Below are 16,209 nucleotides of genomic sequence, written 5' to 3'. Positions count from 1 at the left end.
TTGAAGGTACGTTTGGTTCGATAGATTGCGTGCAAAATGATATTACGGGTGAACGAGAATTCTGCTGGGTCACGTATATTATTTCTTTATTAGTGAGACAAGTTATTGGTTCTTCAACCTACGTTATGGTTACATTTGTCGTCTCCTTTTTATCCAAAACTGATTTTAAGGTATTAGAAGACTTATAGAATTTCCCTTTGATATACACGCCGTGCTTGGCAGGAGCTAAGATAATGTTTTGATTTCCCATAGATGGGTATCCTATAATTACAGCTGGATACATATTAATGTTTTTTACAACAACAAATGTATCGGCAAACGTGCGATTACCGACTCTGAACTGAACATGAGTTATGCCTATGACATTTAATTCATTATTTCCTATACCCGAAAGTCTAATTCTGGATTTTTCAGTCGGAAAGTTCGAAAACAACAAATGATGTGTCTTCAAATTCATGATATTACGTGGACTACCAGAGTCAAAAAATAACGTAAAGGATATATGTTCTAAATTTACAGCATATAAGGTTGGCCGTAACTCATTTTGGCTTATTATTGTATGAATTCGTTGCAAATCTACGGGAGCATGCACTGTTTTACTTAATTCAGCCGTGTGTTTCATAGGAAAATCTATTGTCTCACAATTATCTGATAAAACATTAAATTGATTATTCAATACTATTGATGTTGACATGAATGACCTTGACCCAACATCACTCTCTTCCCCTCTATAGTTAACTATGTGGTATTTGCTTTGCTCTGCACATTCTGAAAATTAGTCTGACCTTGCGAGGTCTGGTTTGACGACCCAGGCTCAGCGATATTTGGAGTAGTGTGTGTTTGTTTTGGACTCTGAAATGCATTGACATTTGGTTGTTTCTTCTTATTGTTAAAATGAGGATTTTTCTTTTTATTTCCATATGGAACTGACTGTGGAATTGACTGTGTATTTCTGGGATATTGTTGTGTCTTACGCGAGTAACATTGACTATATGAATGTGTTGCAGTGTTGTGAATTGAGCAAAATTTCGTTATGCAGTCTGCACTTAAGTGACCTTGACGTTTGCAGTTATAACATGTCATTCCCGCTACTGGACTGCTAACTACGTTCACTGTTTGTGGCTTTGTTTCATTCTTTGCAAAAACTTGATTTAACACGGGATCGAGATCTGGACACTTGGACATGTGTTTCTTTATCTGTTTATAGACATCCAATTCCGTACTTGCAGGCATTAACTTCTTATCAAAACACCGCACTAAAGCTTCAGGCAACATAAGTGTCATGCAAGTTAAATACATTAATCGTAAAAAATCTTTCACGGAGATGTTATCGTTAGTAACCCTGGTGGAATGACCTAAAATGTCCTGATATTCGTTAAGCCTATCAGCTATGAGAGCTGCTCTCTCAATAACATTAAGCCGATTCATAGTGGCTTGATTAAGTGTATTTCGTAACGTTAATACTACATCCAAGGCTTCCTCACCCCCATAGATCGCGCGTAACCTAACTTTGAAATCATCCCAGGTAACTGCTCCTTGAAATAAAACACCTCTTAAATACGCACTCGCATCCCCCTTAGAAAAATCTATAAAACTTTTAGCTTCTTGTAATTGTACAATAGGGTCAACGATTTATTTGGCATTTAAATGGGCATCGACGGATGAAATCCATGACTCCACATTTTGTGGCAAGAACCCGTTGACTCGACCCTGAAAAGGAAGGATTGCTGACCTGGCATTTACAAGCGTCACAATTGGAGGAGGATTAGTCTGGCCTACACCACTAGGTCCAGGGGAAGGGCTCACAGGGGGAGTCATGACTGCTGTATTTTTTTTCCTATCTCTTCGACCCCTTGCAATTCTATCAAAATATCTATATGAGTACAGACGCCCACTGCGTAAACGCATATGTATAACAAAATTCCCCCAACAATGTTACTAATCCCAAAACATTTCCCGAGAATTTCTGAAAGAAAAAGGAATTAGAACAAAGAGAGAAAAATTCTAAATGAGAATTCGGAGTTAGACACAGTTTCCTTTAACAAAGATTAGCAATTCACTCACCCCAGTAATAATCGACTAACGACTCGTGATAACTACACTTCACTGCCCAAACTGGAATGAATTCAAAAATTTGTACTTAGCTTATATATGGGTCTGTGTGATGTCGACACGTCCTCTCTCTCTCTCTCTTGATGTTTTGTTAGCGATGTATCGTTCGAGTTTCTTGTTGAATGTAGTGCTTCCTGGGTATGTTTTGCAATTGTTGAATGCCAGTCCTTGGGTTTCCTAGGATGTTGATTGAATATTCAGTTTGTATTTTTAACATTCGTTAATGTTAACTGTTCCGATGGACTATAATACTTAGTCAAAATTGTAGATTCATGTAGATAATGTTGAGTTCTTGAAGATATTTCTCTGGTTTTACAGCTTTTATTTTGAAGTCTTGAAGATCTTTCTCTGGTTTTACAGCTTTTATTTTGAATTCTTGAAGATCTTTCTCTAATTCTTAGAGTTTAACCGCTGCCACCATTTATTGGTGTGCTACTTTTATAAGCACACATTGAGTATTTGTTGTTTCAGATGTGTGTAACTGGATAACAGAATATATCTTATTAGCTTTTAAGTATTTATTCTATAAAAACAACAGAGTTAAACATCTCCATCACTGGAGGAAGCTGGGTTGGTCAGATGACCAATTCTGGTGAAGTATAGATATGAACTGACTAACTTATCGATGTCACAGATATCGTATGCTTAGTTTATATAAGTTTCCTCACAATCTCGGAAGACACCTGCATCCGGTGACGTCACAAACTTTCACAGGCTGAGGCAATGTGTTGACAGTTAAGAAAAATGTCACATTGTCGAGGCTGCATTGTACGTCCTGTTTATGATGAGTGGCTTTGTCACTGCTCCAGCACATCACATTGAATAAGTGTCCTCTTTGTCAGGAGTGGAGGCTTTGATGGAGGTCTTGAAGTGGCTGTCCATGAGGGCATCGGCTTTGGTCATGAAGTCCTTTTTGGGTAATCTATCGACATTGGGTATGGCAGCGTGTACAGCTTCGGGTAAACGGCGTACCAAAGGGGCACGAAGTAGGTTCACCTCACGAGGAGAGCCGTCTGCGGCAAGTTACAGGCGAGCAATACTGGTCATTTCCCCGAGGGCGAGCGAAGCCATTTGGTCCCCTGACGGGTGTTGAGAGAGCTGAAAAGGCTTTGCTATCCGGGTGGCGAGTACTGCTGCAGAAGGTATGTTTTAAGGGCGTTCTATGATATTGGGGTGTCTCCTTGTTCACAAAGCCAGACGGAGATTTCAGGGAAGATTTCCTCATGTATTGCCATGAGAGCATAATCTGATATGGTGGTTGAGGGAGTCACGCCCTTGTTGCGGAACTGGACTTTTTCGCGCTGAAACCAAGCAAATGCCTCTCAGCTGGCGAACAACGGAAGTTTCAATTGGGTGGCGCCAACTTCCGTGGAGTCCGCTATAGTAACATATGAGGGGAGGGGGGGGGGGTGGAAGGCGGGTGGAGCGAGTCGACTTCCGGGGTCACCAATGTGATGGGCCTAGAGTAGGTTATGACTCAAAGGTGAGATGAAAGCAACAGAGTCCCTTTATTACGAAACATCGAGTACATATACACACTAGGTCCCGGTAAGAAGGTCACAAAATACAGAAATGCTATTTCCTGTCCAACCGGCAACTGGTTCTGTTAACAGGTAACAATGTTACTGTCACTGCGAGGGGAGAGCGAAGATTCAAAGGATGATATTTACAAAAAAGAGAAATGTCGTTACTATATACACTCATGTGACACACGGGTGGTACAAGTGCAACTCACCAAAGAGATAATGACTACAAATAGTTCCAATAGCTAATTGCAAAAAACCAGTAATGTTCACAAATGATATTAATAGTGAAACTCACCGAACAGGTAATGGTTACAAATCATTCACAGAGCGTAACTTACCAAACAGGTATTGACTTTGGTCATGGTGTCCTTTTTGGGTAATCTATCGACATCGGGTATGGCAGCGTGTACAGCTTCGGGTAAACGGCGTACCAAAGGGGCACGAAGTAGGTTCACCTCACGAGGAGAGCCGTCTGCGGCAAGTTACAGGCGAGCAATACTGGTCATTTCCCCGAGGGCAAGCGAAGCCATTTGGTCCCCTGACGGTTGTTGAGAGAGCTGAAAAGGCTTTGCTATACGGGTGGCGAGTACTGCAGCAGAAGGTATGTTTTAAGGGTGTTATATGATATTGGGGTGTCTCCTTGTTCATAAAGCCAGACGGAGATTTTCGGGAAGATTTCCTCGGGTATTGCCATGAGAGCATAATCTGATATGGTGGTTGAGCGAGTCACGCCCTTGTTGCGGAACTGGACTTTTTCGCGCTGAAACCAAGCAAATGCCTCTCAGCTGGCGAACAACGGAAGTTTCAATTGGGCGGCGCCAACTTCCGTGGAGTCCGCTATAGTAACATATGAGGGGGGGGGGGAAGGCGGGTGGAGCGAGTCGACTTCCGGGGTCACCAATGTGATGGGCCTAGAGTAGGTTGTGACTCAAAGGTGAGATGAAAGCAACAGAGTCCCTTTATTACGAAACATCGAGTATATATACACAATAGGTCCCGGTAAGAAGGTCACAAAATACAGAAATGCTATTTCCTGTCCAACCGGCAACTGGTTCTGTTAACAGGTAACAATGTTACTGTCACTGCGAGGGGAGAGCGAAGATTCAAAGGATAATATTTACAAAACAGAGAAATGTCGTTACTATATACACTCATGTGACACACGGGTGGTACAAGTGCAACTCACCAAAGAGATAATGACTACAAATAGTTCCAATAGCTAATTGTAAAAAACCAGTAATGTTTACAAATGATATTAATAGTGAAACTCACCGAACAGGTAATGGTTACAAATCATTCACAGAGCGTAACTTACCAAACAGGTATTGACTATAAATAGTTTGGATATTTTAACACACCAAGCAGGTAATGGTACTATTATTTCGAATAGTGAAAATCACTAAAAAGTTCTTGAGTACAAACAATTCGAATATTGAAATTCACCAAACAGGTAATGACTTCAAATAGTTTGAATAGTTCACCTCATGATAAAGGTAATGACTGTAAATAATTCGGAAGGGGAACTAACTAAATAGATGATGATTACAAATAGTTAAAATAGTTCAATGCACCAAGCAGGTAATGAAAAAAAATAGTTTGAATAGTTCAACCAACAGGCAATGAAGTCAAATAATTCGAATAGTTCAATTCACCAAACAGGTAATGACTACAAATAGTTCGAATAATTCAACTCAATAAAGAGGTAATGACTAAAAATAATATGAATAGTGAAACTCATCAAACAGGTTATGACTAAATATATTCTGAATAGTTCAACTCAAGAAAATAGTAATGTCTACAAAAAGTTTGAATACATCAATTTACCAAACATGTCATGAATTTTTTTCCGACTTATTGAAATTAATGATTCTAGGCCCGATGGAATGGGCCGATGACACGACCTTGAAGAGGTTTGCTTTACAAAACTATTCAGGATTCAATAAAATATGATCACAATTTTAGGTTTATTACAAAAAATAATCATTTGATAAAGAAATAACACACAATAACACTTCAGGCTAATTGAAAGTTAGAACTGTCACCCTTAGGGGGTCTGCATCATGTGCTCATGAAACAGAGTTCACGTTGGACTAAATAAGACTAAGTTTTCAAAATTATAATAACTATTCTATGGTAAATCACATACCAAGGTCTACAAATGTTATTGGATGCCTAAAACTAATCCCCAGTCCCAGGGATGACAATTTTACAGATCGATACAAAATTACATACAGAGACTCACAAAGGAACCGACCTGGTATCGCGGTAGCTAGGCGCCGGAGACGGAGAGACTAACAATATAGTTAAACTTACTGGGTTGGATGTTTAGGCAGGAATGAACGAGCTTCGTGCTGGACAGCTCCGAGGAAAACTACGGTCTCCCGCGCTAACTAAAGTGTCCTTGTGAGATGCGCGGGAACTCTTACGTTGTTTATTCAATAAGGGGTTTGATAAAGTTTCTTTATCGACCACAAGACAGAGAAACAGTCAAAGTGTTACTTCAGATCAAAGGGTAAACTAATACTTCGGCTGAAGGCCATGATTTGCCATAATCCAACAAACTAGAGAGTCCTTGGCTCTAAACATATACATCGATATTTTTGTCGTTGTAAAAAAAATACAATATCATTTTCGTAATTTGTAAATAATAAAAACTTCGTCTCTCTGACACCCGCTCCTTCTCCATCAGGTGGTTAAAATTTATGCCACAATACCGTCAAGTATTGGACGACACTCATTCGTAGAAACGCCCGTGAGATCTTCCAATCTTACCCCAATTTATCGCAACGTTCGTGGAGTTAAATGGCGGGGATTTCGAATGGTCTGTTCGACACTCCAGACATCCTCCACACCCGAAATAAAGGGGCGGTGAAACATTGGTCAATTAGGCAAGACTGGACTCGGGGGAGGAATAACCACTCCAAGACTCTGTTAGGCTCGTTGTGTAGCGCTCCACAACGACTCTAACGGAGTACACACAATATATATGAACAGAAATATTACCCCGGGGTAATCAACTCTTACAAGTGTACACACACAATGTCAATGCAGGAAAAAATGTACCCAGACATATAATACATACATGAATCAATCAATAGAAAGGCAAATAGGCAATGGGCCTGCAATAATATCTCAAATAAGCAATGTATACATGCACAATCATAAATTGAATAATCTTATATATACAAATCAAATCATAAGGCAATCTGCCCTTAATCAATCAATGGAATTACCCTTCCCACACTGCCACACCTTGGCAATTACTCTACGGGAAACAAGGGGGGGAGGGCCTGGTTCTGTACAACGCTTGACCTGTATATACGAGAGAGGCCCTCCCATCCCCGTACTCTATACCTGACGCATTTCCAGCCTCTGTGGATTAAAACTCACCTACACTTACTTCTTTCCACCCTCCCTACCTACCAGAAGGGACACTCCCGTTTTCATTTACTGTTTGTAGCTATGAGTTATATATCCTCATTCTGAACTAATTGTTCCATCAACTCTCGCTGCTTCCCAGCAGCCTTTCTCAATGGGCATGCGGAACGTCCTTGTGAGCCCCACGTCTCTGATTCACTTATCTCACTTACCGTATTGTTATCACTATTTTTGCCACTACCTAAGACCTCTGTGGCTGGTTGTTGAGATATCGTAGCCTGAACCATCTCCTGATTGTCCCCAGAGGTCTCAACGGTCCCTGGCAGTCCTGCTGGCAAACTGTACGCACCCTCGTCTTCAACGTCGCCATCGTCTTCTCCAAACCCATCATCGTCATCAGAGGGGGCTATCTCCACGGGAACCAGGTGGCTAATAGCTCGCAGGGACTCGACATCCTCGAATAACACCTTGGCTGAACGCACGACTCCGTCGTCGTCAGGATATGTCTCCACAACACGCCCAAGGAGCCATGTAGCCCTTTTTTTATTGTCTTGCTTGACCAGCACGACGTTTCCGGGGTGCAGCTTGGAAGGTTCCCCAGATCGACAGTCGTTTCTGGCACTCAGGGCACTCAAATATTCTTTTCTCCACCGTTCTCGGAAGGCTTTCAAAGAGTGTGTCAGCTTCAAATAACGGAGCCTCCGGGAGGTGAAGGTCGCATTGAGGTGGTCGTCTGGCATGATCGGTGCCATGAGGTTTATTGTGCTTCCTCTCACTAAATGGGAGGGGGTGAGGACCTCATCCTCGCACTTGTCGCCGCTGTACATTAGAGGTCTGTTATTAACCACCGCCTCGGCCTCCTTCACTAATGTTAGTACTTGGGCGTCCGGCAGGTACTTCTTCCCGAGAGCTATCTGGAGGGCACGTTTTGTCACTCCGATTAGGCGCTCGGAAAGCCCACCTTTCCAAGGTGCACGGGGCGTCTGAAAACGCCATTCAATTCCAGTTTTCCTCAGGAACTGCTGGACTTCGTCCTCTTCATAAAGTCCTTGAAGGAGGTTGCTGGCAGTCTTGAAGGTTTGATGATTATCGGATGTGATGAAGGATGGAGCACCGTGGGTAGCACAAAAACGACGTAAGGCTAAGACAAATTCCTCCGCTTAGAGGGAGGGGCAGAAATCAAGGTACACGGCCCTGCTGACCATGCAAGTCACTATCAGTATGTAGCCTGGCCGCGTTTCAGCCTGTATGGCCCCTGTGTGGTCCACTCTGACTGCTGTAAAGGGCTTCGTTAGGTTGATCCTTTCCTTCGGTAGGGGGGGGGGGGTGGCTGTTTCAACAGGGGCTGGAAGGCTAGCACGCATTCTGGACACTGCCGCACAATCTGCCTCGCAATGGAACGTAGGCCCGGCGACCAGCATTTCTGTGGAAAGATACCCATTAGTGTATTCACACCACAATGTAAATGCAAACTATGCAAATATCTTAGATGAGCCCTAAGTGCCCCTTGGTTGGTAAAAGAATCAAATATTTAATTTCCTCTACTTGGGAAACTCGTCCCCTAGTGCAAATCAACTTATTATCTAACACTAGATTTAATTGTCTGACAAAATTAGTAACTTCATGCCCCCTCGTGAAGTTACTTCACCCTCCAAGTAAGCATAGACTGTAGGCAAATAATATTTTTGCTCTAATTGGAAAACAATACTGAACGGATGCCGTTTTAATTTAGCAAATTTTAGGATTAGTCTAGTAACTCTCAATAAGGATCGGAACTCTACTTCCCTCTGTAGAATTTCCCATATCTCTCCTGGTGGAACAGGTCTTCTTTCTTCCCTCATTTCTTGTACCGCCGCCACTACGATCCTTTCATTGGTTGGATCGTCCTCTTTGTAAGGAACAGGCTCTCCCGTGTTCCTCAGGAACTCTGGACCATTCCGCCAAAGAGGGTTTTGTAGTAATTGTTGTGTTGTTGCTCCTCTGGACAGGACATCAGCAGGATTCTGTTTGCTTGGGACATGGCTGAGACTGAAATCGCAAACCTGATGAAGAAAAATAATCTCCGCCACTCTGCTAGATATGAAGATATTCCTATTGTCCTTGGCATCGGGAGATGCTACCCATGCCAACGTGACCTTACTGTCGGTCCACATGACTATCTCTCATGGCTCTATTAGCCCTTTAAGTGTCTTGGCTAATCTGCAGCCTAACAACAATGCTAATAGTTCTAGCTTGGGGATTGTTAACCTGTTCATCCCCTTTGGAGTGATCCTCATTTTACTAGTGAGTAGGCTTAATTGATTGCAATTGTCCCTAATATATGCTACTGCACCGTATGCCTTGCTGCTGGCATCGGTGAATACATGGAGCTCTAAATTTTTCTTGCATACCACTGTTGGAAATGTGATGTTCCTTACCGCTTTCAATTCACACATCAACTCACTCGCTTCTCTAGCTTTCTCTCTCCTTAACATGTCATCCCAACCTACGTTATCCTCCCATAGTTGTTGGAGGAAAAGCTTTCCTCGAACAAATAATGGGCTTATCAAGCCTAGAGAATCATAAATGGAGACCAACATGGAAAGTACCCTACGCTTTGTAGGTACCCATCCCTCCCCCAATTCACTGATTCTCTTACTCTCTTTCACACACAATTGGTCAACGTCTCAAGCCCATCGCAGCCCAAGTACGTTCACATTCACCGGCTCACTCCACTTCTTCTCGCTATCGAAGACTAAGCTATTGGACGCCCACCCTTCTAAAGGCATACCAGCCCCTTTTAAGATCTTGTTGACAGATTCATGCTCCTGCCTCATGCTCTCTACATCCTCGAAAGTACTAAGATAATTATCTAGGTAAAAGGACTTTGCCAAATCTGGCCTACCTTCCCTTTCGAAATGACAATTCAAAATTTGTTGCAACAAAAACGGACTCGCCGTGATGCCGAACACTACGACTCTAAAGGCGAAGGTAAGCGCTCGACATGCTACCTCGCGCCACAGAAATCGTGTGTATTTGGCATCACAGGGATCTAACAAGACACGATTGAAGGCCTTGCTGATGTCGGCTAGCATGGCATATTCGTTCAATCTGAACCATATAAGCAAATGATATGCTAATTCTACTAGATTGGGGCCAGGTAAGAGGCATTCATTCAACGATTTATGACCTTTAGATTTTGCTGAGGCATTAAACACAGTTCTGAAGGGGGTCGTGTGGCTATCTTTCTTAATTCCGAAATGTGGCATATAATACCCTTCAATCTTGGGTTCCTTTACTTCTGATATAAAGCCTGCTTCTAGATACTTATTTATCACTCCCTGATACTGATTAAAATATTCCCTGTCCTTCCTGAATTTAGTTTTCAACGATTCTAACTGCGCTACAGCGTTTCGATAGTTTGTATCTGGCTTAGCATCCGACCCGAATGGTAGGCTAACCTGATATCCCTCAGGCTTCTTTACAATACCTTGCGACACCTTTCGCATGGCTTCTGCTTCGCGAACAGTATATTGCTCTGATGGGGCGATGCAAATGCGGTCCAAACGCCACCACTCATCTACGTCAAACTGGTTTGGTTCACTCGCAGTTTTACAGACTGAGCGTTTTTACATGTTCGATCTTTTTGCCTTCTAACAGCCACTGCTGCACTTTCCCATATGGCGACATATGCGTCAGGAAGAGACTTATCTCATCAACTTTCTCGATGCCTATGATGAAGTAGCTAAAATAATCGGCCCCTAATAAAATGTGGAAATTTTTCAACTCATCAGACTTATTCTCTGGATCGGCCAACGTGACTTCCTTACTCAACAGATGCTGTCTAACTTGCACATAACCAGTGTTATGTATTGGGACATCAACGTTCTCGTGTGCCACCAGCTTCATTCGTACTACTCTTCTTCCTATCTCTTCCCTGCAGCTTACGACATCATATTGTCCGCTTATATCTACCACCGGTAGGCCTAATTCCCTCACGGTTTTCGCAGATATGAAGCTTCTTTGGCTTCCCGTATCGAAAAATAAGCGGACTCGCTTACTACCTTGCTCATGATTGATTTCGGCCATTGCCGTTGGCAAGATTATACATGGGAGGTCCACGTCGGACATCTGTGCGATCTTTGCACTTTTGCACTGTTTGGATTTTACTTTATCTTTAGATGGACGGGGGGGGGGGGGGCAGTTTCGTGCTGTCGAGGCGTCGCATTTACTATGGTGCGGGATGTTGTAGACTGACTACTACTATTACTTGGGGCTGAACTGGAGGGAACTGATTGCGATCGTCTTACCGGATTATAATTATCACAAATGGCTGTGTTGTGGTTACCACTACAATTTTTACAAGAGTTATGGACGGGACACTTATCACTTCGATGAACAGACTTACTGCAATTGAAACACAGGCCCCTTTTTAGCAAAATGCGACATCTGGCAGCCACGTCAGTTACTTGGCGGCATCCGTGAGGCGGGTGCCGTTCGTTACAAAAGGGACAAGAATTATTCTGAACTGATTTCGACTTCGCTCTTACACTGACGGTTACTCTCTTATCAGGTTCAAGTTTATCTCCTCGTTGCAAGGCATCGTCCTCAAGCATTCGAATAATGAAATCAATCGCGTCGAAGAATTAATCTAGTGTATAGTCACACTTTCTCAGATGTTCAACAACTTTCCTGTAGAGCTTCCCTTCTGACAACTTTTGATTAATGAGGCTCATGACCATGCCATGGCCTATATCGTTACTACTTAGCCTCTTGATCTGCTCGATTATGATTGTTAATTCAAAACGAAACCTTTTCAGCTCTACAGGATCTAATGAGGGTACAAAGATATTAGCCAACTTTCTAAGCAGAATTACGAGTGTCTGATGGACATTAGCATATTGTTTGTCTAAGAGATCCAACACTATCCTATAGTTCGCGGCGGTTACACTTAGGGATTTTACGATCCTAAGCGGATCCCTGCCTAAAGTCACCAACAGATACGTGAATTTGGATACATCATCCAAATCTGCTCTTCGATCCACATGTATTTTAAAGAGCTCTCGATACGAAGCATATTCCTGCACTTCCGTTTCAAACGTGGGGAGAGGCAGCAGTTTCAATCTGGGGAGGGAAACATTCCCTGTCGGAGTGACTTTCACTCTATCAATTCGATTATACAGAAGCGTAGAAGCTCCAGTAGCTTCTCCTAACGTGTGCCTCATTCGGGCTTCTATGCCAGGTTCTAGTTTGACAGATTGTGTCTTGTACAGCTCTCTAAGCTGTCTTTCCTCCTCTCGCAGTTGCGTGACCAGATTCTGGTACACGGATTCAGAGTAGGTCTCAACTAACGCACGCTGCGTTTCAACCAGTAAGTCTGCTATGAGGCCCATCGATGCCTCGATGTGTACGATCGTGGCCACTGCCATTTTGATTGGCTCTACTCTATTTCAGGGGGGTGGGGGGGGTTGGCAAACTAGGAAGGAACAGAATTTTGTTAACGTCACAAAGATGGGGGCACAAAAAACTAGAGGCACATGCGGTCGGTTGCACATCAGGACACTAAGGGCTTTAGTTTAGTCTCTCCTTCTCTCTCCTATTCGGGGGTACCCTATAGATCATACCTTACTGATTTTCCTTTCAAGCTCTGGAAAGCACTTGTCATCCGGTTTGAAGGACCAAATGTCGTGAATTTTTCTCCGGCTTATTGAAATTAATGATTCTAGGCCTGATGGAATGGGCCGATGACAAGACCTTGAAGAGGTTTGCTTTCCTAAACTATTTCAGGATTCAATAAAATATGATCACAATTTAAAATTTCTTTTAAAAAAATAATAATTTGATAAAGAAAAAACACACAATAACACTTCAGGCTAATTGAAAATTAGAACTGTCACCCTTAGGGGGTCTGCAACATGTGCTCATGAAACACAGAGTTCACGTTGGACTAAATAAGACTAAGTTTTCGAAATTATATTAACTATTCTATGGTAAATCACATACCAAGGTCTACAGACGTTATCGGATGCATAAAACTAATCCCCAGTCCCAGGGATGACAATTTTACAGATCGATACAAATTTACATACAGCGACTCAAAAAGGAACCGACATGGTATCGCGGTAGCTAGGAGCCGGAGATGGAGAGACTAACAATATAGTTAAACTTACGGGGTTGGATGTTTAGGCAAGAATGAACGAGCATCATGCTGGACAGCTCCGAGGAAAGCTACGGTCTCCCACGCTAACCAAAGTATCCTAGTGAGATGCGCGGGAACTCTTACGTTATTTATTCAATAAGGGGTTTGATAAAGTTTCTTTATCGACCACAAGACAGAGGAAAAGTCAAAGTCTTACTTCAGATCAAAGGGTAAACTTAATACTTCGGCTGAAGGCCATAATTTACTATAATCCAACAAACTAGAGAGTCCTTGGCTCTAAACATATACATCGATATTTTTGTCGTGGTAAAACAATACAATATCATTTTTGTAATTTTTAAATAATAAAAACTTCGTCTCTCTGACACCCGCTCCATCCTCACCAGGTGGTTAAAATTTATGCCACAATACCGTCAAGTATTGGACAGCACTCATTCGTAGAAATGCCCGCGAGATCTTCCAATCTTACCCCAATTTAATGCAACGTTCGTGGAGTTAAATGGCGGGGATTTTGAATGATCAGTTCAAAACTCCAGACAAAACAGGTAATGTACTGCGATTTTATGCCTAATGCAATGCATTTCAATTAAATATAGAGAATCATACCACTTTCTTACCTATATATATTTCTTCGTGGAACCTCTTCAGTTCGGTTCGAGTATTAAATTACTTTTTACAGCAATGCTGACTTCAGATTAGTTCTATATAATAGTATATAATGGAGCCGACTATCCAGTTCCAGCGACGGGTTCCAGACTTCAACTCTTGACCAGTTGAAACAATAGAACGATCATATGATCGTTCTTAATTTAAAGAAAGTGGTAAAAAGGTAATAATATAGGATTCCTGATAGGAACCAAATTTAACATTAGTGTTGCTCAAAATAGCACGCCAGGGAGCGATATTAATTTAGAATTTACATTAAATTCTTACTGGGGTGAAGTGGCGATGTATAGATAGAAAGCCAGACTATTATTTTCAACAATAATGTCCAAAACTAAACATAATAATATGAACAAAATGGATAAGAACATCAAAAATTGCATAGACTAACACCAACGATATACAATAAAGAGCAAAACAAATAACCGCTAGTTAAAACCATCGTAACCTACCAATAAATAAAAAAGGAAAAAAGGAAACTAAAGGTCTTCTAAGAGAAACTTTATTTCCATTATGAGGTAAGTTAATGTATCAAGGACCGGCATTTGATTTTTTTAAACTAAACAAAGCAGTAAAGACATTTACTGTAACACCAAACAACTTACTATAACTAGAAAATGTACATATGTCAGCAAGAGGTGCAGTCTTAGCAAGACCAAGCACTGGTGACACTAACGCTCCTTTAACCTCATAGGGAAAACAACCCAACTGGCCCTTGGGCCACCCCTGAGGGGTTGATAATACCCATTGAGGACCTTTAGTCCACCAATTTGATTTATCCAAAAATACCTTAGCCGTACAAGGATTAGTCAAAAAGTCAGCTTGATTATGAAGAGTAAGAATGTAGGAAAAAAGATACCTGGCCATATTTACATTTTAGTTCATCAAGCAGCTGACTTACTTCGTTAATCCTATTATTTACAAATTAATTCTTTTTTAGGAGGTTTTATCCCAAGAATCCAATTTAAAACTACTTGGCTATCTACAAATACTACAAGGAAACTGAGTAGACAGCCAGAAATTTGACCCTTGTCAAATATTGTTTTCAGACACTTCAAGAATAGTTGAGCAGCTAACAGCTCTAATGTAGGAAGAGTTCGCTTTTTTATAGGAGAGACCTTAACCTTAGAGAATAAGAGAGAGCAATTTTGCTCCTGAACAACATAAATAGCGCACCCATACGCTTTCTTAGAAACATCAGTGAATATAGGTTGACAGGAAGGTCTACATTAAATGACTTCCTTTTAAAGGGGACACTACATACTTCTTCGAAAATTTTGCATAATCTACGCCATCGAACTAAATCTTCACCATCTAATTCTTGATCCCAGTCAATTAATTTCTGGCACATCTCTCTTATTAAGAGTTTCCCTTGCAATAACACTGGTGCAAATTTTCCAATTGGCTCAAATACAGAGGCCAAAGAAGACAAAATCTGCCTTTTTGGTGAGGCATTGCAGTTTAGAGAGGCCTTCTTAAGTTTTAGAGAATCCCCTTCCTTGTCGTACAAATATCTCAATACACTAACCTCCGGAGAAAGACATTTTTCTTCCCCTTTAAGGTGAGAAAGAACAGACTTGTCATTGGAAGACCATTTGCTTAATTGTGAACCTCCAGAGTTCATAACCTTGTTTATGTTACCAACTGTCTGACTAAGCTTATTTACATTGTTGGTTGTAAAGATCAAATTATCAACGTAAAATTTATCTTTAATTAAAGTGGATACCTCAATGTGGGAGTTCACATCAAATGGTGCTGAAAAATATAAGTCAAGTTGAAAGGTGAACTCACAAAACCAAATATTATGGTATGATTTCTATAGGGCACATATTTACCGTTAATTTTACGAAAGAAACAAATCTGTTTCTGTCCTCATCAAGAGATAGTATAATTTGAAGGAAAGCTTTCATTATGTCAGCAAGGACAACATAATCGTTGGTTCTAAAATAGATCAACAAAGATAATAGGTTGTTCATTAGGTCAAAGCCAGGAAATGCAGCTTCATTAAGCGAAGGCGCTTTTCCGACCTTCAGAGAACAATTAAACACAGGCCTTATTTTTGTGGTAGTCAACTGATCCATCTTGATAACAGGTCGATGGGGAATAAATATCTGACTTGGCACTCTTCTTTCTACAGGTTCTATGATCCCTAATGCCTCTTGCTGGTCGAATACCTCTTCATATTTTCCAGAAATTCTATTACTTTCTAGCTTCTCATACACTCTTTCGGCTACGGCTAAAGATATTTTTTTCAGTTAAAAGGAACCTTTTTAATCAGATCTTCTTTCCAAGGCAGAGCAATATGATAATGCTCATCCTTTTAGGAAATGGACTCTTTAAATTTCTGTACTTGATCATTTTCCTAGGTTAAATTATTCTCACTAATTGGTA

At 41.3% G+C, this 16,209-nt stretch overlaps 2 protein-coding genes across 2 annotated transcripts; both read right to left on the bottom strand.

The window, feature by feature from the left end:
* Positions 1 to 9,682: 9,682 nt before the first annotated feature.
* LOC137619870 (uncharacterized) lies at positions 9,683 to 10,264 on the bottom strand. The gene has a single exon (XM_068350160.1). It carries the CDS (start codon positions 10,262 to 10,264, stop codon positions 9,683 to 9,685), a length of 582 nt encoding a protein of 193 aa, XP_068206261.1.
* A 1,377-nt stretch (positions 10,265 to 11,641) lies between these two features.
* LOC137619869 (uncharacterized) lies at positions 11,642 to 12,424 on the bottom strand. Its single transcript, XM_068350159.1, has 2 exons — positions 11,960 to 12,424; positions 11,642 to 11,773 (listed from the first exon to the last, which is right to left on the bottom strand). The coding sequence occupies exons 1-2, from the start codon at positions 12,422 to 12,424 to the stop codon at positions 11,642 to 11,644; spliced, it is 597 nt and encodes a 198-aa protein (XP_068206260.1).
* Positions 12,425 to 16,209: the final 3,785 nt, after the last annotated feature.

This window comes from Palaemon carinicauda, chromosome 26 (assembly GCF_036898095.1).
Source record: "Palaemon carinicauda isolate YSFRI2023 chromosome 26, ASM3689809v2, whole genome shotgun sequence".
Classification (NCBI taxonomy): Eukaryota; Metazoa; Arthropoda; class Malacostraca; order Decapoda; family Palaemonidae; genus Palaemon; species Palaemon carinicauda.
Note: the sequence above shows the minus strand (reverse complement) of the source record. Positions and strands in the feature narration are given on the sequence as shown.